General features: G+C 34.5%; 1 protein-coding gene across 1 annotated transcript in view; it reads right to left on the minus strand.

The window, feature by feature from the left end:
* Positions 1-229: 229 nt before the first annotated feature.
* LOC149087925 (QRFP-like peptide receptor) overlaps positions 230-18,776 on the minus strand; it is an 82,088-nt gene continuing 63,541 nt past the window's right edge. Inside the window, exons 4-6 of the mRNA XM_089242708.1 lie at positions 14,108-14,218; positions 7,176-7,335; positions 230-734 (exon numbers count right to left, since the gene is read on the minus strand). Of these exons, the coding sequence (XP_089098834.1) occupies positions 571-734; positions 7,176-7,335; positions 14,108-14,218 (435 nt within the window). The 3' untranslated portion in view covers positions 230-570. The remainder of the gene's footprint in view (positions 735-7,175; positions 7,336-14,107; positions 14,219-18,776) is intronic.

Below are 18,776 nucleotides of genomic sequence, written 5' to 3' on the forward strand. Positions count from 1 at the left end.
TGCCATCTGCCACCAGTTTTTCTAACTATGAGTGAAGTGTAATGATTGAATAATTAATCATTGTAGGCCTGTTGCTCTCTGTGGTGAGACTTTTTAATGAGGACATCGGCTCTCATTACTAAGATGATTGGAAAGTATGCATAATAACCGATTGATCGAATTCATATTAACGCATATACATAGGAAATTTGGATTTAAAACAATATCAGTCTGGACTTAGAAGTAAAAATTAAGTGTTATGAGATAAAAAATTTATTTCACAACGTGTTTACATACATTGCGACATGCTCAGACGAACGAAACATACGTATATATGCCTAAAAACACCAATTTGAAAATTTCCAAATTTAACAAATCAAGAGAGAAGTCCAGAGAAGCACCTTTTCGAATAGTTCTTATATGAGAGAAAAATTGTTCCTATTTACACAAGACAAGTTAAGCTCAGTAAATGCTTTCTTAAAACACGAGACCGTCACTTACATAAATATTATAGCTCGTAAACACATGAAGTGGGAAGAGATGATCATTTTAATTCGAGATAAGCAAAAAGAACCGTTAATGACGTCGTCATTATAATGTCATCTCGCCTTCGCAGCGGTTACAGCTGACGCTGCTGCCTATAGGCCGTAGTTCGAACGTCTTGGTTGGTGTTGCTGCCATGCCATTTAACCTGCAGCTCGACATCGTTGGTGTGAATCCGGATGTCAGGGTAGCTCGGGATTTGTGTGAGTTCTCTACGAGACAATAAAAAGAAATATATACAGAGTCTTCTAAATATTTGAGTCATTACTTAATTTCATCGACACACCGTTATTTAGAGATTCTAATAAGTTATTTTTTAAATTAAACAAATTTAATCACAGATTTTAGTCCTCATTTTTACAAAACTGATATAACTTTACCGATTCTCCTGCACTGAAAGAAAAATGTTTTATGTTCAGGATGTCCCACAAATTCGTGAATTATTAATATTCATGAAAGTTGAAGGAATTGGTATGTTTTTGAATGAGCGAAAAAATTGTTCTCAAGAAAGGTGATTTGTTTTAGTTCAAAATGTTAAAATTATGTCGATCGAGAGCGTTACACGGAAGTCCTGCGCAGGTGAGTCGACCTGAACATTTCTTCATTCTCTCCTGCATCGGAAACTTTCGTAAAGCTTCAGCCGGTGATTCGTCGCTGAGGTAAAACAACTCTAAGCTATAGTACCCGACGCTGCCCGGGTTTTCTTCAACGAGGCTTTTTGGATCATGTGATATCTCCTTCTTTCTTTGAGGAATTGGATTGGATTTTGAATTTTTTGGCGCAAGGACCAATTTGGCCAAACTGCGCCAAAACATGACACTTTTTTGAGGAAAATACAAACCGTGTCTAAGTTAACCAATACGGCGACTTCTTGTGCGACTCACGAAATAAACAAATCTAGATTTAAAGAAACGTAGAAATGAATATATATATTTTTTTCCTTTTTTCAAGTGGTGCTAGTTATTTCGATTTCTCCCTCCCCTTGAACTTCAAGTTATCGATCTCTGCCTGTTTCTGCTTCAAAAAATGCTTAATTAAAGCTGTGGAATTTCTTCGATGTACTTTTTACGGGCCCATAATCAATTTTAAAGCAACCTAAACTATACGAATTTATGCAGTTGAATATCGAAAGACAATATGGAGACATTAATTTTCATTCTTGACAGGACATAAATAAGAAGTTGAAATCAATGTTATTGCATGGATATTGCGTTGGATTGGCATCCAACTCAATAGTTGGTGCGGCTAATTACTTCATATTTAATATTCTGGGTTTCGTATAGCTCTAAGCGTACTCAATATTTCAAAAATCAAGAATTTAGTACAATTTTTAAAATTATTGATGTGGTGGAAAAGCCCGCTAAATTTCCGCATTTATACAGTGAAATCGGCAATTTTAACACACACACAGAGAGAGAGGGAGACAGAAATCAATTATATATATATATATATATAGATTGAACAATGTCAAATGATTTTTTGAAAATGTCTACATTGGAAGAGCGCAGCTGTCGTGGGGGGATATGATTGAGGTGTTTTTAAAAATTTCTACGGGATGGATTCCATAGAATCAATAGAATGTAATAGAATGTAGATTCCATGGAATGTAATAGAATGTAGATTCCATAGAATGTAATAGTTCGTAGCTAATTAGTGGAAATTAGAGTGTTTTTAATCTTTTTTTCTTTGGGATATATATTTTATTATTACTTAATTTTTCTCTTTTGATAATCCTGATTGTTTCGTGCTCAATGTTTTCTGATGGATTGTTTGCATAGAATGTACATATTTATTTCATTTGTTGAATAAATTAGAAGATGCTCTCCGACACGACCCAGCCTCTCAGGAGATGAAGTTGTCTTGCACAACAGCTCTGGGCGTGAGTAGCAAGCAAGCAAGCAACGTTATGAATAAAATTGATAATGAGTGATTAATACATTGTTAATCAACTGCTTCGACGAGGGAACACCAGTTTCAATTGGTAAGGGGAAATTCTAGGTTGTGATGTTGCAGGGAAATTTTCTCAATTAATGTTGTAAATAAAATAGCTTACCTCCGGGGGTCGGGAAATCAAACTCAATTAGTAAATTTAAAAAGAAATATGTACAATAAACATATTGGGATGAATCGAGTAGCTATATCTATACTTAGATGAGACAAGCACAATTTTTTTTTTGGGCAGTAGGGGCTATATTTATATTTAATCATAATTATTGGTTTTTTATCGCTCTTATTGGGTTGCTGCATTTTTGAAGTTTAGATGTAGGTATATCAGGCAACCATATTGTTATGCGCATCTTCTTCAGACACATCGTTGGGTATTTTGTCAGTTGTGGCCTTTGTATTTGTATTTAATATCAATCCTCACCATAGATGCTGGGACTTTCAACTGCAGGGGTGAATTGACTGATTATGATTAGAGAACGGTGATAGGAATAAGGATTTGCGATCAATAGCAAGTGTTTCAGAATGATGGCACATTTTCATCGCAGACTGCATGTCGAGTTCGCCTATAGTCATTCGAGCAGGTTCAGCTTTGCTACGTTTCGGAATGGGTAGAATAAAGCATGAAAGTTTGATGATAACTGAGTTACGAGAGCTACAGAATATCACGAAGGAGGAAATGCCAACAACAATGAACCATGTGGAAGGTAATTAAAAAAAAGATACAAATGCCACATTTCCAAAACCTTTAAAAATGTGCTAGAAACTCTTCGTGATTACAGTCAACCCCCCCCCCCCGTAATCGCAATTCTTCCCCTTTAATGGGATTCTTTTTTGTTGCAACACTCAGAAATCGTCATTCATGTGTTTTTTTACAAAATTATTTTACTTTGGTACAGTACAGTAGAGCTTCGATAATCCGAGGTGGACGAGACCGAGGACACCTCGGATTATAGAAAAACTTGAATTATCATCCGGAAAAAAAAATGCTGGTTTCACTTCGAAAAAAAAAAAAGACTAGCATACTTACTGAATTTTTATTCTTGAATATATAAGGGGCCATTGAAGTATTACGTCAGCATCGGGGGGGGGGAAGGGGGTTTTGGATTTGCTGACTTTTGATGACAAGGGTGGGGGGAGGGGGGTTTGAAAGTTACTTACGTCATCGACCACCCTTTTTGAAGATATAAAATATTCTAAGCTGCTGACGAAATTTTGCTGACAAGGGGGGGGGGGAAGGGGGTCAGTGTTTTGCTGACTTTTGCTGACAAGGGGGGAGGAGTGGGCCCAAAATGGCTAAAAATCTGCTTACGTAATACTTCAATGGCCCCTAAGATACACAGATGTAACGATCTGTTTCGAAAAATGAAGAAAGTGAAAAGGGCAGGCACATGAGGTGGTGTTCAGGTTGAGTTGTGAGTCGTGGGATTGATGGTGAAAGAGGCTGAGACGCTGGTAGCTTCCACCTACCTTTCCAATGATTTTACGTAAGCAATTAGGTGACAATGCCATTGTCGACCATTAAAAAGGAAACGGTCGAACTAGCTTCTCTTTCACAACAACTCCCCCTAAAAGTTCTGGTGTACGTTTATCCAAGGGAATCTAATATTTTATTCCATTATAAGGCTCGGAGGGGGGGGAGGGGGCTGCCTTTGCACTTTGAAACACAAATTACTGTACAATACGTACGTACTACATAGCATTCCTGGAAAATAAATAAAAAATTTAGACTCTGAAGGGGGAAAATAGAGTGGGGGGGGGGGTCTCAAGAAGGAAATTCGAAAAATTTCAGTGAATCGGGTTATCCGGAAACTCGAATTTTTGTGGCTCGGTTTTTCGAGACTACTTGCATATATCAATTTCCAAACTATATATGTTTAAAGATGTATAAGTGTTTTTTTCCACTCTCATATACGCCTATCTCACTTATAAGTTTTGTTTTGTCTTGTTACTTTGCACCGGCGCATAAGTGAGGAATCACTGTTGTTGAAGACCTTTATTTACAAAAATATTATTATTTTTTTATTAATTATCAAGTTCTGAAATAATTTCTTTCACCAATTCTGAAAATATTTATGATCAATTACTTCTTTTAACTATGCTGAAATTACTCTAAATGATTGTGAAACTATTATTGTGCTAGTGAGTGAGAGACTCTACTGTATTAAAAAAAAATCGCTACCAAGCATATGCCAAAAAAAACGCTATTGCAAAATATCATTAGTATTTCTCAAAATGTCTCCACGTGTATCAAAATACCACCCACGTATCACTCCACCTGTCCACCCATCATGTCACATTAACGAATGAATAGTATGTTGTAAAATATATCTCCGCGTACTTCACATTAATCAATTCTCATATTCTTATGAATCAGAATTAATATCCTTGAAGAATAGTTATCGAACACATTTTTTTGTTAATGAAAAATGTTCTTTATCTCTATAAGCTTCAAATCAATTCAGGATATAATTATTATTTTTTTCCAGGCTCCCAAGTCCAAAACATGCCTCATTTTTATCAGTTTTTTTTGAAACATGAATATAAATAATATTCATATTACATGATGAAAACAAATTCCAGCATCAACAAAAAAAATTAGTATATTAATATGTTCTCATGTCTTTGATCGGTATAATCAAGTTGTTTTGTTTGAAATTTTTTGAAAATTATATGAATGGGAGAATATTTCTCTTGCTTATAGTTGAAGTATTTCCAGCATAATGAACATTTCAACGATGCGTTCATAATTATAGATAATGGAGGGTAGAAAAAGAAGTAAATTCTAAGGAATTATATAGAAAAACAATGAAATGTATCAAGTTTAAATATTATATGATCATCTAAAAAATAATTTTTATCTATGATGTGGGTATAAACTTTCCGTTATTGTTCCTGGGGTTTTCACACACAAAACATGCATAGACATTTTATGTGATGAGCAAACATTTCATACTTTTTCTTATGAACGCATTTTCTCGTGACATTTAACAATATAAAATTAATACAGCGCATTAAATGTGATATGAATACAGAAAAAAAAAGATGTAAATACAGTGAAACCTCGATATAACGATACTCTGCGGAACAAGGAAAAAAACCGTTGTACAGGGATTATCTAGAGCCGCCCTCAGGGATGTGCGACAGGTCACGACCTCCTATATAACACATTCACAGCATTCCTGATCACGTGTGCAGAGGCCGGTTATCTAGGTGGTCGTGGACAGGTGCGGTCGTACCGGCCCCATGTTTGGGGGGGGGGGCGCACTTACGAAGAGAAGTGGAAAAATATACATCTTATACATATAACAAAACAATTTTTTTTTCTCGTAGTAAGCAAGGTGTTTTTGAGAATCAACTGATTTGATTCTGGAATTTAACCAATCCTCAATTTCAATCTATTCTGCAATTATTATTCTGATTGTTTCCAAATTTTCATCAATTCTGGGTTTCTTCCTCTCTAATTAATTCTGAATTTTGATGAATTCTGAAATTTTTTTAAGATTAATTGTGGATTTTCATGGGTGATAGATATTTTTCCCCATTGCTGTATATTCTGTGATAATGAATGAATGTTTAGATGCCCGATTCTCTCCCCCACTCCCACCACGAGATATATGAAGTCGGAGCTAAGAAATCCCGAAATTATTATCGCACCGGGCCTCGCGTCTGACGTGGACTGGCCTGGGATTATCGTTATACCGGGAGGAGGCATTACCATCACGTGACATCAAAGTACCACCAAAAAAATGTGCTCTTATGCATTTATTTGCTGTGAAAAACTGGAAAATTGATAGATTTATTAATAAAACTCATTTGGATGCATTAACTCGTTTATTAGTAGTTTATTGTCCTGTGCACTTTTGTATCTTGCACAGAAATTAGTGATAGCAATAGCTTTCATAGCATTTTCGGTGTTTCTGCGGTGCAAATTACCGATGTTATTAATCGCCTTCAGAAGAACGAAAGTAAGTGACGAAGTAAAAATAAAATCCAAAACATGAATTTGAGCAAAATATAAAAAAATTATCGTTTTACAGCAATAATCTCCTAAAAATATCATTACAGAAGTATTTAGCGAAGTAAAGGTCGTCGTTGTATCGACAGGAGTTTACCATTGGAGGAAAAAATAACGTTGTAGAGGAATCGAGTATCGTTGAATCGAGGTTTCGCTGTATACAAAAAAAGGAAAATATTTCCTTTGAACAATCATTGATGTCTTATCATATTCTTGAATTTTACATTAAGGCATTTATTTCAAGTATAATGGTAATGTGTGAATAAAAGCGCATAGTTAGCGAAATGATCAATTTTGATTTTTTTTACGAAGAATTTATCAGCTGTGCGATAGTAATTTTCTACCCAATCTCAGCCGAAATTGAATATACGTGACGAAAAAAATAAAATTGAAGATAGTTTAATTCTCAAGAGCTTCTGAGTTAATGCTTTAATCATAGAAATTTACATTCGGTAATTATTTCAGTCTGGAAAAGGAAATTTCTTCGTAGATGAATTCCATCACTTGATTGACGTAAGATTAAAAATTTATACGACTTTAATCTTTAGTGATTTAATGGATTATAAGACTACGTTGTTAATTGTCAGGAAAAATGAATTTTGAAGCTTCCGTTTCTGTGAAGTCTCGAATTTATAATGAATTAATTTTTTGAGCTGTGATGACCTGAACTGTAGAGTATGGTTATACTCACGTGGTCTTCTTAAAGAATTATTATAGTCGCACTGCAGAACAGAGAATACGCCTTTCCGGAAATTGGTGTTGAAGCCTCCGTATAATACAGGATTAAGAGCGCTGTTTGAGTAAGCCAAAAATGTTGAAAAGTACGCCAGAGCCTCGAACCATTCCGGGAGCTGTGAGTAACAAATACACACGCAAAACGGTCATTATCATTTTAGATCTCATGCAATCAGGGTGCAATTCATTAGAATAACTCCATACACGAAATAATCGCATTCCATCACGTTTCTTAATTTTTTTTTGATAATGAAATAATGATATGCCGGAAACTACGAGTTTTGAAGTAATGATATCTTGCTTAAAAATTTTTAGAATTCCTAAAAATTCTGTGGGTATTATCAAGCAACGCTTTACAACTTTATATTTATTAAAAATTAAGGAATTGAAAGACAGTCGACGCTCGATGTAACGACCCCCTGCGTCATGTCGAAAACGGGCGTTATATTGGGAGGATCGTTATATCAAAAGTAAAACATTTTCCTCCTTTGCATATGTTTGCGTGTGTAAATATTTTATTGATTTTTTTTTTGAATTTTGAATTTTTCACCTGTGAAGATCCTAATGGCCTTGTACAGGTTTGCATATTAAATGAATTAAATAAATAAATATGATAGTCGCTCTATGAAAACATTTGGAATTTATCCTACCTGTCGTTGTAATGGGATGCTCGCTATAAACGTGTGGTGGTTATAACGAGCGTCGACTGTATGATGAAGTGTTTAACTTGAATAAATTTCTCAGTGGAATAAATGGCAGTAATTATTTACTTTCATGCCTTTCAAAACTCTTATGAGCGTTTTATTTACCGTACTCTCTCTCTCATATTATTCTTTTTCTTTATTCAGTCGCAAAATTTCAAGCAACAGGCAATTGAGACAGGCGTGGCAAAATATCGAAAGACGGAAGTATTTATGAGAAGAAGTATTGAAGAAATGGTTTTCTTTTACTCAAAAAGATCGATTTTGAATATAAAATGTACCTTATAAAAAATTAACGAATATGAGAAGTTATAAGGGATTCAGCTGAAATAAGTATACTTTTTATATACCTGGCTCTTAAACGATTGTCTATTTGAAATGGTCTGGTAAATTATACCAACAGATAAATAAAACGATATTCACGAGAAAGGAATATACATGAAATAAACAGATGTGGGATGGAATAATTATATAAAAATATATTAAAACTTTCATTAACTAATAGAAAGTAGGACAGCGCAAGAAATGTAAAACAGCAAAAATACGATCAAGGCAAAAACATTGTATAAAAAAGAGACGATGTAAACAAAACACCAGATAAAAGCAAAAAAGCGTATAAAAGAAAAACACAATAAGAAAGCATAGTATATAGACGAGAACACCAGAAGGTGGAAACAAGGCAGTCTTAAAAGCATCATGGGCCCCGGGGCCAAGTGATTTCTTTGAGGCCCTAGCTGGCAAATTTTTGAATATTTGAACCGGTTCTCATTTTTGTGACGGCCCCCGGGCCGTGCTGAGGTAGACCCATGCGTTAAGATGGCACTTAGGTGAAATATTATGCAAAAAAAACACTAAAAAAAATGGCAAGAACGAAACATAGGGAACGAAACGCGGCAAAGACGAAAACATTATACAGTGAGAAAAAGGCGAGTTGTGGTAAAGAAAATATAGTAAATAAGAGAGCAATATGAATTAAATGTGGTAGAAGAAAATGGAACATAGTAGAGAAAATATAATGAAAAAGAACTTGTGTAATGTAAAAATAAAATTATAATACAGAAAATATAAAAAATACATATAGAAAATACGATAAAAAAGAAAGTACGTATAGAAAATGTACGTATATAGAAGAGAAAAAAGGAAACACGATAGTGAGAATATGATGGAGAGAAAAAACAAAAAACGTGACGAAAAGAAACGATAATTGAAGAAAAACAAAAGAAAAACATAAAAGAAATAATATATAATCGATAATATTATAATTATTGGGGATTTAAATATAGACATTTTCACAAACAGTATTGACGTCCTTGATTACCTGAATTCTCTAAGCCAATATGGTTTTAAGTGTCTGATAAATAAGCCTACTAGAGTGAGAGATACATCCACTTGCATCGATCATATTTTTTTTAAATCACAAAATAACCCATCCACTATTTCTTCTGGAATAATTATATTAATAATCTAATGATCATTTTCCCATAGTTATGAAACTGAGCCATGATACAGTTCCAAGCTCAAAAATTTCTGACTGTAGGTATTTTACAGTAATCGACAAAAATATGCTTTCTAATTTTCTAAATAGTTATAAATACAATTGGAGGGATAATGTTGATATCGATACGCAATATAAAACTTTTGCATTTGCATTGAATTCTATTAAAAATAATTTCAAATATCGCACTAGGAGAACGCATAAATTTAATAATAACTGGATGACAAACGAATTGTTACGTATGGTTCGTAGAAAAGCAAACAGCCAATGAGCTTAAAATCCGTATTAAATTAGTTAAAAATGAATATTACAAGCAACAGTTTATGAAATGCGATACTAATAAAAAGAAATGGGAATTTATTAACAGTATTGTGGAGAAACAAAATAAAGCTATTGTGTTGCCAGATTCTACTCATACTCTAGAACTTGCAAATCAATTCAACACCCACTTTGATCATATAAGCCACAATACGTCTTTATTTGGTAACAATGATGATTTTAAAAAATACCTTGCGCCTACCATAAATTCCTTTGCCTTTTTTGATGTAGTCGATCTTGAGGTACATAGCACTTTAAATTCTTTTTCTAAAACTAATTTGTATGATTACGATGGAATTAATATTTACTTGATTAAAGAGTTTGCTGCAAATAATGTCGCATTTATCACAAAGTTCATAAATACCTCATTTCAACTTACTGTATTTCCTGAGTAACTGAAACGAGCCACTATCACTCCTGTTTTTAAAGCTGGCGATAAAAATTCTCTGCTGAATTATAGGCCTATCTCAATTGTACAGATTTTTTCTAAACTTATTGAAAAAATTCTTTCAATTAGAATATATAATTTTTTGTATTCTGTGAATTTTTTTGCTAAAAACCAATTTGGTTTTCTAAAGGGACGAGGTGCTGAAAATGCCCTTTTGACCTTTTCGAAATTTATTTATAATGGCATTGACAAGAACAAATTTACTGTTGCAATATTTTTAGATATTTCAAAGGCTTTTCGCAATGTGAACCATTATATTCTCAGTCAAAAATTTAATTCAGCTGGTATTCGGGGTCATATTTTAAATTGGTTCACTTGATATTTATATAATAGAGAACAAAGAGTCAAAATACAGGATAATTTCAGTAATTATGTCCATATAAATAGAGGAGTCCCACAAGGATCTATATTGGATCCTTTACTTTTTCTGATTTTCATTAATGATCTTTGTAATTTAGAATTTGACGGTTCCATGATCACTTATACCGATGATTCTGTTTTAATGTATTCGTGTGATGATCTTGACAGACTTAAGAATCATATTAACCACGATCTAATATTAATTCAAAAATGGTTCTATGCTAATGATTTAAAATTAAATTTACAGAAGACAAAATACGTTAATTTCAATCTTATGCAATCTGATTTACATCTTAATCTAAAATTTCATACCCTCGCTTGTGATTTTCAACCTCATTGTCATTGCGATGCAATTCAAGAAGTAAATAGTATTAAATACTTGGGTTTAAATGTAGACAGCAATTTAAAATGGAAATCTCATGTTCATGAACTACTTAAAAAACACCGTTTTGTTTTATATAATTTTTATTATATAAGTAAGAAAGTTTCCGCTAATTTCTTAAAAGACCTTTACTATGCTTGGTGTTATTCACTTATAAATTATGGTGTAATTATATGGAGTGGTGATTATAAAACTAATTTATTGCCTTTATTTTCAATACAAAAAAGAGTTTTCAAAACTTTGAATCGGGGTCAGCCTCATTCCTCTACAATTTTTAGAAATCTTAATCTACTTCCTTTACGCCATAATGCTATTTTTCGTATTATTCTGTTCTTAAACCGTAATAAAGGCTTATGCAGTTTGAAAGATAATGTTTCCGAGCGTAGACCTCATATGATTTACCGTATTCCTACTTTTAGGAAAGAAATTTTTCGTAAACATTTTTATTATTTAGCTCCGAAATTATATAATTCACTACCGCTAGAAATACAAAATATACCCACACACGCGGCATTTAAAAAATCATTATTCAAATTATTAATTGCAATAGACGATGTAGACTCTTATTTTGACCTTTAGGAGGAGCAATAAAGTTTATTCAATTTAGCTTTGCCACTTTAATTATGTATATTTTTTCAATAAAAAAAAAATTTGTTCTTGTTTGTGTTTGTCTATGTATGTGCGAGTTAAATTTTTTTCCTCATATATTTTTTATCTATAATGTTTTGTTTTATTTTACATTTCTCGCCATGCATTAAGAACTTTGTCTTTTTTTGTGTTGTGTATGTTTTTTCGTTCTTGATTTTTTTTTTAATCTTTACGTATTTTTTTATTTGACAGTGATAATTTTGTCTCTTTTATGTTGTATATCTGTCTCTTTTTTTTTTTTAATGTTTCTGTTCATGTCGTATGTTTTTAGATATTTTATTCATTAATTATGTAAATTTTCAATCATCCGTACATCATCACAGCCTCTGGATGATAAATATGTTTTGTTTTGTTTAAACTAATCTAAATCTCTGTATGTTGTAAATGAATAAATTGATTTGATTTGAAAAAAAAAAAAATATGATAATGAGACAATGTCCAGAAAGATACAAAATGGGGGAAAAAGAATGACAAGATAAAGAAGCGATGATTGAAGGAAACACAAAATGAAAAAAAAAAACTGCAGAAGGGCACGATAAAAAAAAATGACGATTCAGGAAAAAAGAAGAAGAAACCACAAAATGAAACCATAAAGAATAAGAGGACAGGATATGGAATATATCATTTAAAAAACAAAAAGGGAAGAAGACAACGTCCGAAGATGACGTCACTCTCCGCTATCCATACAAAGGTTTTTAACATCTAACTGATGCGAAGATATATTTTGGAAAGAGAGAAAATTCAACTGCCCCTGCAGGGAATCGAACCCACGTCCTTTCACTTTCCAGGTGAACGCCCTAAACAGCTACACTACAGAGGCAACGAACATCACAACCTTTCCTCGGAGCTCGTGTGCACTGAACGGGAACGTACTGAATGGACGAGGAGAGTGAGATCATCCTCGGATGAGTCGCCATCTGGCGGCATTGCCAGCAATTGTCAGCTTTGGCCTGAGTTAAGCCCGACCGTCCATGTACGGTCCCGTTCAGTGAGCTCCAGGGAAAGATTGGGATATTCGTTGCCTCTGTCCGGAAAGTGAAAGGACGTGGATTCGATTCCCTGCAGGGGTAGTTGAAATTTTCTCTCTTTCCAAAATATATCTTCGCATCCGCCAGCTGTTAAAAACCTTTGTAAGAAGACAAAGGTGAAGAAACGATGATTCAGAAAAAAAAAGATGGAAACAATAAAAAAAAAAGAAACAATAATTCAGAAATAGACAAAATGAAATCAATAACGAAGAAAGAAGAATATGATAAAGAAACTAGGGTCGAGGAACAAAAACGCAAAATGAAACCTAAAACAAAACAAAAAAAAAGGAACAGGATAAATAAATGATGAATCAGAAATACACAAAATGAAGGCAAAAACAAGAAAGAGGGACACGATAAAGAAACGAATACTAAAACAATACAAAACAAAAACAAAAAGGGGAGAAGGGCACGGTAAAGAAATATAAAGAAACGATGATTCAGAAATACACAAAATGAAAGAAAAAGAAGGAAACGATAAGGAAACAATGATACAGGAAAAGCATAAAATGAAAACAAAAACAAGAAAAGGAAACACGATAAAGAATAAAACAGGATGAAAAGGTTTCTAGAAACAAAAACCAGACTGTTCTTTTCGTGTTTTGCCATAGACGCGTCAGTTTTGACTCGCATTTTATTGAAATATTTTCGGACAAGTTCGGGAAAATTAAGGAAAGTGCTTCTTTGTCTTGAAGATCGGCCGTTAAATTGGATTATCCTCCGAACGAAATTTCGGAGATCTGAAAACATCTCACGCAAGATGTATATACATGATCAAGTTTTTAAGACTTTGGGCTAACGTTTAAGGTTAAGGAGAGGAACATTCTTTAAAGAATACTCCCGGAGTGTTTTCAATTCGTAAGAGTTTTCACATTCGATCTTTTTAAGCGTAAAAAGGAGTGGTAGCTGCATCACCACTAGCATCCTTAGCTGTGCTGCTATTCGAGCACATGGCAATTAATCAAACAGGAGCTGTTTGCTCATCATAAGACGCGCAAGGGATGAAGTTCTACTATATTTTGCTGCTCCTACTACTCTACTTTCTCTCTTCCTCTCTCTACCTCATTCTTGGGAAGAGAGTTCGAGGTTCTAATGTGAAGGAAAATAGATGTTGACAAGATGTGCTCAAGTACTTGGAAATAAATCATCGCTGTGTTTCCTGCGGTGTTAAGTACGTCCCGGAAACTTCCGAGCTCATAATGTTCTAATGTTTTCTTGATTTTTCCCCCCACCTGTGCTCACGTAAATTACTCGCTGCGAAAGAGCAAAAGTAACTCGTAAAAACAGGAGTTAGCATGGCTAACCCGAGCTATTATAAATTAGAAGATAATAAGTGAAATGAGTCAAGTTTCATTACAGGAGACGTATTTTTCATGCATGTTGTATTGATGGGATACACGTGACAATATTTTCAACCTGAACTCTGCAAAAGAAACCTTTCTCAAGTAATAAGTCATATAAACATATAAACACAAACTTCAAAAGCTAAGAGAGTGTTTGTACATTACCGTGCCGTTGATTTCGTTAGAGTGTCCGTATTGAGAATACAATAGAGTAACTTGCATCGGAGTCCAGCAAACGACGAAACCGAGGAGAACCACGCAAACCATTTTGATAACCTAATAACATTTCGTTTATGAAATAACTGAGTACTTCGAAAATCAACATTAGAAAAAGTATTCAACATCACACACATGTATGCAACAATATTTCATTTTAAAAAGACTACCGCTACTCTTCATAACTGTTTGAAATTATCACTACAGTGGTGGAAGAAATTATAGGGCTGGGGGAAAAATGGTGATTAAAAAAAAGTACGTCAGAATTTCTCGAATATTTTTTTTCAGAGATGACGAGTACAAGGAGAAATGATAATTTGAAAATTTATTCAAAAATTCACAAAAAATTTTCATTAAATATTTTTAAATCTCCTATCATTGCTATGCAAATGGAAAAACCACTATAAGGCCACATCCCTTTATCAGAGGATGATGTCACTCTCCGCTATCCATACAAAGGTTTTCAACAGCTTGCTGCTGCGAAGATATATTTTTGGAAAGAGTGAAAATTCAACTGCCACTGCGGGGAATCGAATCCACGTCCTTTCACTTTCCAGCTGTTCAAAACCTTTGTATGGATAGCGGAGAGTGACGCCATCCTCGGATAAGTCGCTATCTGGTGGCATCGTCAGGAATTGTGTGCTTTGGCCTGAATTGTGTCCGACCGTCCATGTACGGTCCCGTTCAGTGCACACGAGCTCCAAGGAAAGATTGAGATATTCGTTGCCTCTGTAGTCTAGTGGCCTATGGCATTCACGCTGAAAATGAAAGGACGTGGGTTCAATTCCACGCAGGGGAAGTTGAATTTTCGCTTTCCAAAAATATATCTTCGCATCAGCCAGCTGTCAAATACCTTTGCACAACCCTTTTACTTGCGTTAGTTACCTTATTTGCATATTGTTTTCGCTAGGCAAAATTCCTGCAAGTCTCTCGAATGATTCAATGTGCTTGTGTTTTGCAGAGCGCGATTCGTAAAGATGAAACGAGATGGAAGGCAATCCCTTTTTGAAAAAGATAAGATTCTCGTGTTAAAAATGTTTAGATTAATTTCTCGAGAAATTTTTTAGAATATGTCTAAGGCATTGTTTAACAATTTCCTGAAGGACTACGAATTTTATTCTGGGTGTAAAGAACGGTTAGGCCATTTTATTCAACAGATTAGCAGAGAAGAATAGCAATAATCTAAGATGCAAACAAAAAAAAATTGCTTCAGATAAAATTACGAACGTTTTAAAACTTTCTTGGACCAATAGAAATGACCACAATAGAAAATTAAAATGTCCATATACCGTGTTTGAAAGTAAAGGTTTCCCTGATCACCCTTTACGAACACACTCAGTGATGAGATTAGAGTTCGCTAAAAAGGTATTTAATACCGAGAAAATAATCGGTAAAATATTGTCTTTTCAGACTCACATAAAGACTACATGCAATTTCGAAAGTTTATCCCTTATGAAATTGATGCCTTTTAGCGATTTTCAATCACATAACTGTGCGCTCAGGGAAACCTTTAATTTCGAACACACGCTATATGCACATCCTAATTTTCTATTGTGGACTTTTCTACTGGTCCACACAAGAGAATTCTGAAACGTTCGCAATTTTCGCTGAAGAAATTGTTTTTGTTCCCATTTTCAATTATTACTATTCTGCTCTGCTACTCTGTTGAAGAAAACGGCGGTCTAACCGTCCTTTTATACTCTGAATAACATTCGCTGCTGTTCAAGAAATTGTTAATCAGTATCTTAGAAATATTAATATTCTATGCGATTTCCCGAGAAATAAATCTGAACTTCCTCAAGAAGAAATAGCCTTACACCTCGTCTCATCTTTACGAATCGAGCTACGCAGGAAAACAACCACGCCGAATTATTCGAGAAACTCTTAGAAATGATGCCTAGCTAGTCATAACGATACGCAAATAATGTAAGTGACTCAAGATAAGTCCAGTGGAGTTATATATATATATTTCTAATTGCATGCAATGATAAGCGATAACTTTTTCCTTTTTAATCAAAAAAATATTGAGAATTTTTGATGAGTTTTCAAGGTTTCATTTCTGATTACATTCGTCATCTCTGAAAAAAAAAATTTCGAAAACTTCTTACTGTTACTTTTTGTTTAAATCGTTATTTTCCACCTGCCCCTAAAATTTCTTCCATTACTGTACATGTAGTACAACGAAATGACGTGATCTTACTAACAATTACTCTATTTTACTTTTTTTCTCATTATAATTGAAGATTGGCAATATTTTCAGCGACAATTTTACTTTAAGCCAGTTATAAACACTTCTTACTATTCTCACAGCCATAAGGGCAGTTTGTAAGTAGCCAGACCGTGCCCTCGGGCAAGGCAGCGACGAGAAAAATTAAATTCGGTCGGTTCTCTTACTATTCAGCAGGACTAATAGAGAAATCGTATTGAATAATTATTTTGCTAAAACAGTCAAATTGCTCTGCCCGCATTGTGACGATGGTCAAGTATCGTTAATCGTCTATTGATGATTTGAATTACTATATCTATATATATAAAATTGATTTTCTGTGTGTGTGTCTGTGTGTGTGTGTGTATGTTCTCTATACAAATCTACAATTTTAGATCGATCGTCGCCAAATTTTGCATATATACCAAATGGGACCAGACTTGAACGATAGGCTACTTTAAAATTTCGTCAGACCAGGGCAAATGCCCCAAATGGGCAAAAAACCGTAGGGCAACAATGGTTTTTGGGCCTCAACAATCACTTTCCGAACGTTTACTTTGGTTACCGTGGTTCCCTAGCAATGCGTTTCAGACGTGTATGTGCCTTTACAACGGTTTGTCACTTCTTTAATCCTGTTAGTATATGTATAATAGTTTATGCCTTTATAATGGTTTGCCACATTTTCAATATACTCTCAGTAATGAGGCTTTTTGAATAGATGTCATAATCATTATCAGCATCGCTTTGAGAGTCAGGAAAAGGGTGATCCTCATAGAAATCAGTGCTAAAATTGTCGATTTTACTGTAGAAATGCGGAAATTAGTGCTATTTTCCACCCCATCAATAATTTTAAAAATTGTATTGAATTCTCGATTTTTGAAATATTCAGTTCGCTTAGAGATATACGAAGCCCAGGAGATTAAATACGAAGTAATTAGCCAAACCTATACTTTTGAGTTGGATATTCGAGCAATATCATTGATTTCATTTATATCTTCTCAAGTATGAAAATTAATGTCTCCATATTAGGGATCGGTGTTAGGCCCGATCTTATTTACTTTGTACACTTACGATATTACTCAGGCTGTGTCACCCATCTCTCTATTGCAATTCGCTGATGACGTGAAGTTATTCTCTCCAGTGGAAAACACTAGGGGCTTAAGAATTGCATGCCAACAACTTTTCCAGTGGAGTTGTCAGTATAAGCTACCTATTTCATCATCAAAAAGTGGATCAATGCATTTAGGTAGACGCACCGATCCTGAATATTACCAACTAGGTAATGAAACGTTACAGCAATTGGATACACGCGTGGATTTAGGTATTGCAATGAGCCGCATTCTGGATTTCACTGATCATTATCATGGCATAGTCTGCAAAGCTAATAGAATTTCATATATGTTACGTACGGCATACCGTAAGTGTGATGCGCATACGTTGTCATATGCTTTCTGTGTGTACGTTCGCCCGACCCTGGAGTTCTGTTCGCAAGTATGGAGCCCTTACAAAATCAAGGACATACAGCTCCTCGAAAAGCCACAGAGGTCGTTTACTAAACGAATACCTGGCATGAGCGGTCTATCTTATTGCCAGAGACTTCAATTTCTGGGTTTACACTCACTGGAATGGCGTAGAATCGCTGCAGATCTGAAGATGTGCTACAAACTAGTCCACCAAAATGTTTATCTACCATCGAGAGAGCCTTTCTTTGAGATCATAGACAGGCGAGTTAACCTACGTAGGCATCGCTTCCAAATAAGAATACCAATGGCTAGAAGGGATTGTTTTTTCCACGGATATAGATGCCGTGTGGCAAGAATATGGAACAGTCTTCCATCAGAACTTGTATGTGCCTCCTACGCAAGATTTGCTTCCAATATTGGGGATTTCGACCTGGCTCCGTATGCGAAGTGCTTCCCGTACTGACTATTATTATTATTATTATTTTTTTTTTTTTTCTTCCAGTATAAGTGCATTTCATGCCTTCTGGGGTTATTGTAAATAAATAAATAAATATTGTCTCTTTTGATATTTATTTGCATAAATTCATGTGGGTTAGGATATTTTAAAATTAGTTATGAGCCCGTGAAAAGTGCATCGAAAAAATTCCACAGCTTTAACTAAGGATTTTTGGAAGCTGGAACAGACAGATGGATAACTTGAAGTTCAGGGGGGGGGGGGATCGAAATACCTAGCGCCCCTTAAAAAAAGAAAAATATATATTCATTTCTACGTTTCTGTGTAAATCTAGATTCGTTTATTTCATGAATCGCGCAGGTCGCCATATTGGTTAGCTTGGACACGGTTTGTATGTCTCTCAAGAAAAAGAGAGGGAGATATCACGTGATCCAAAAAAGCCTCATTGAAGAAAACCCGGGCAGCGCCGGGTATTATAGCTAGTCTATATATATA

This window comes from Pholcus phalangioides, unplaced genomic scaffold, assembly GCF_987345545.1.
Source record: "Pholcus phalangioides strain wild (caught in Gottingen) unplaced genomic scaffold, Ppha-v1.0 ptg000003l_1, whole genome shotgun sequence".
NCBI lineage: Eukaryota > Metazoa > Arthropoda > Arachnida > Araneae > Pholcidae > Pholcus > Pholcus phalangioides.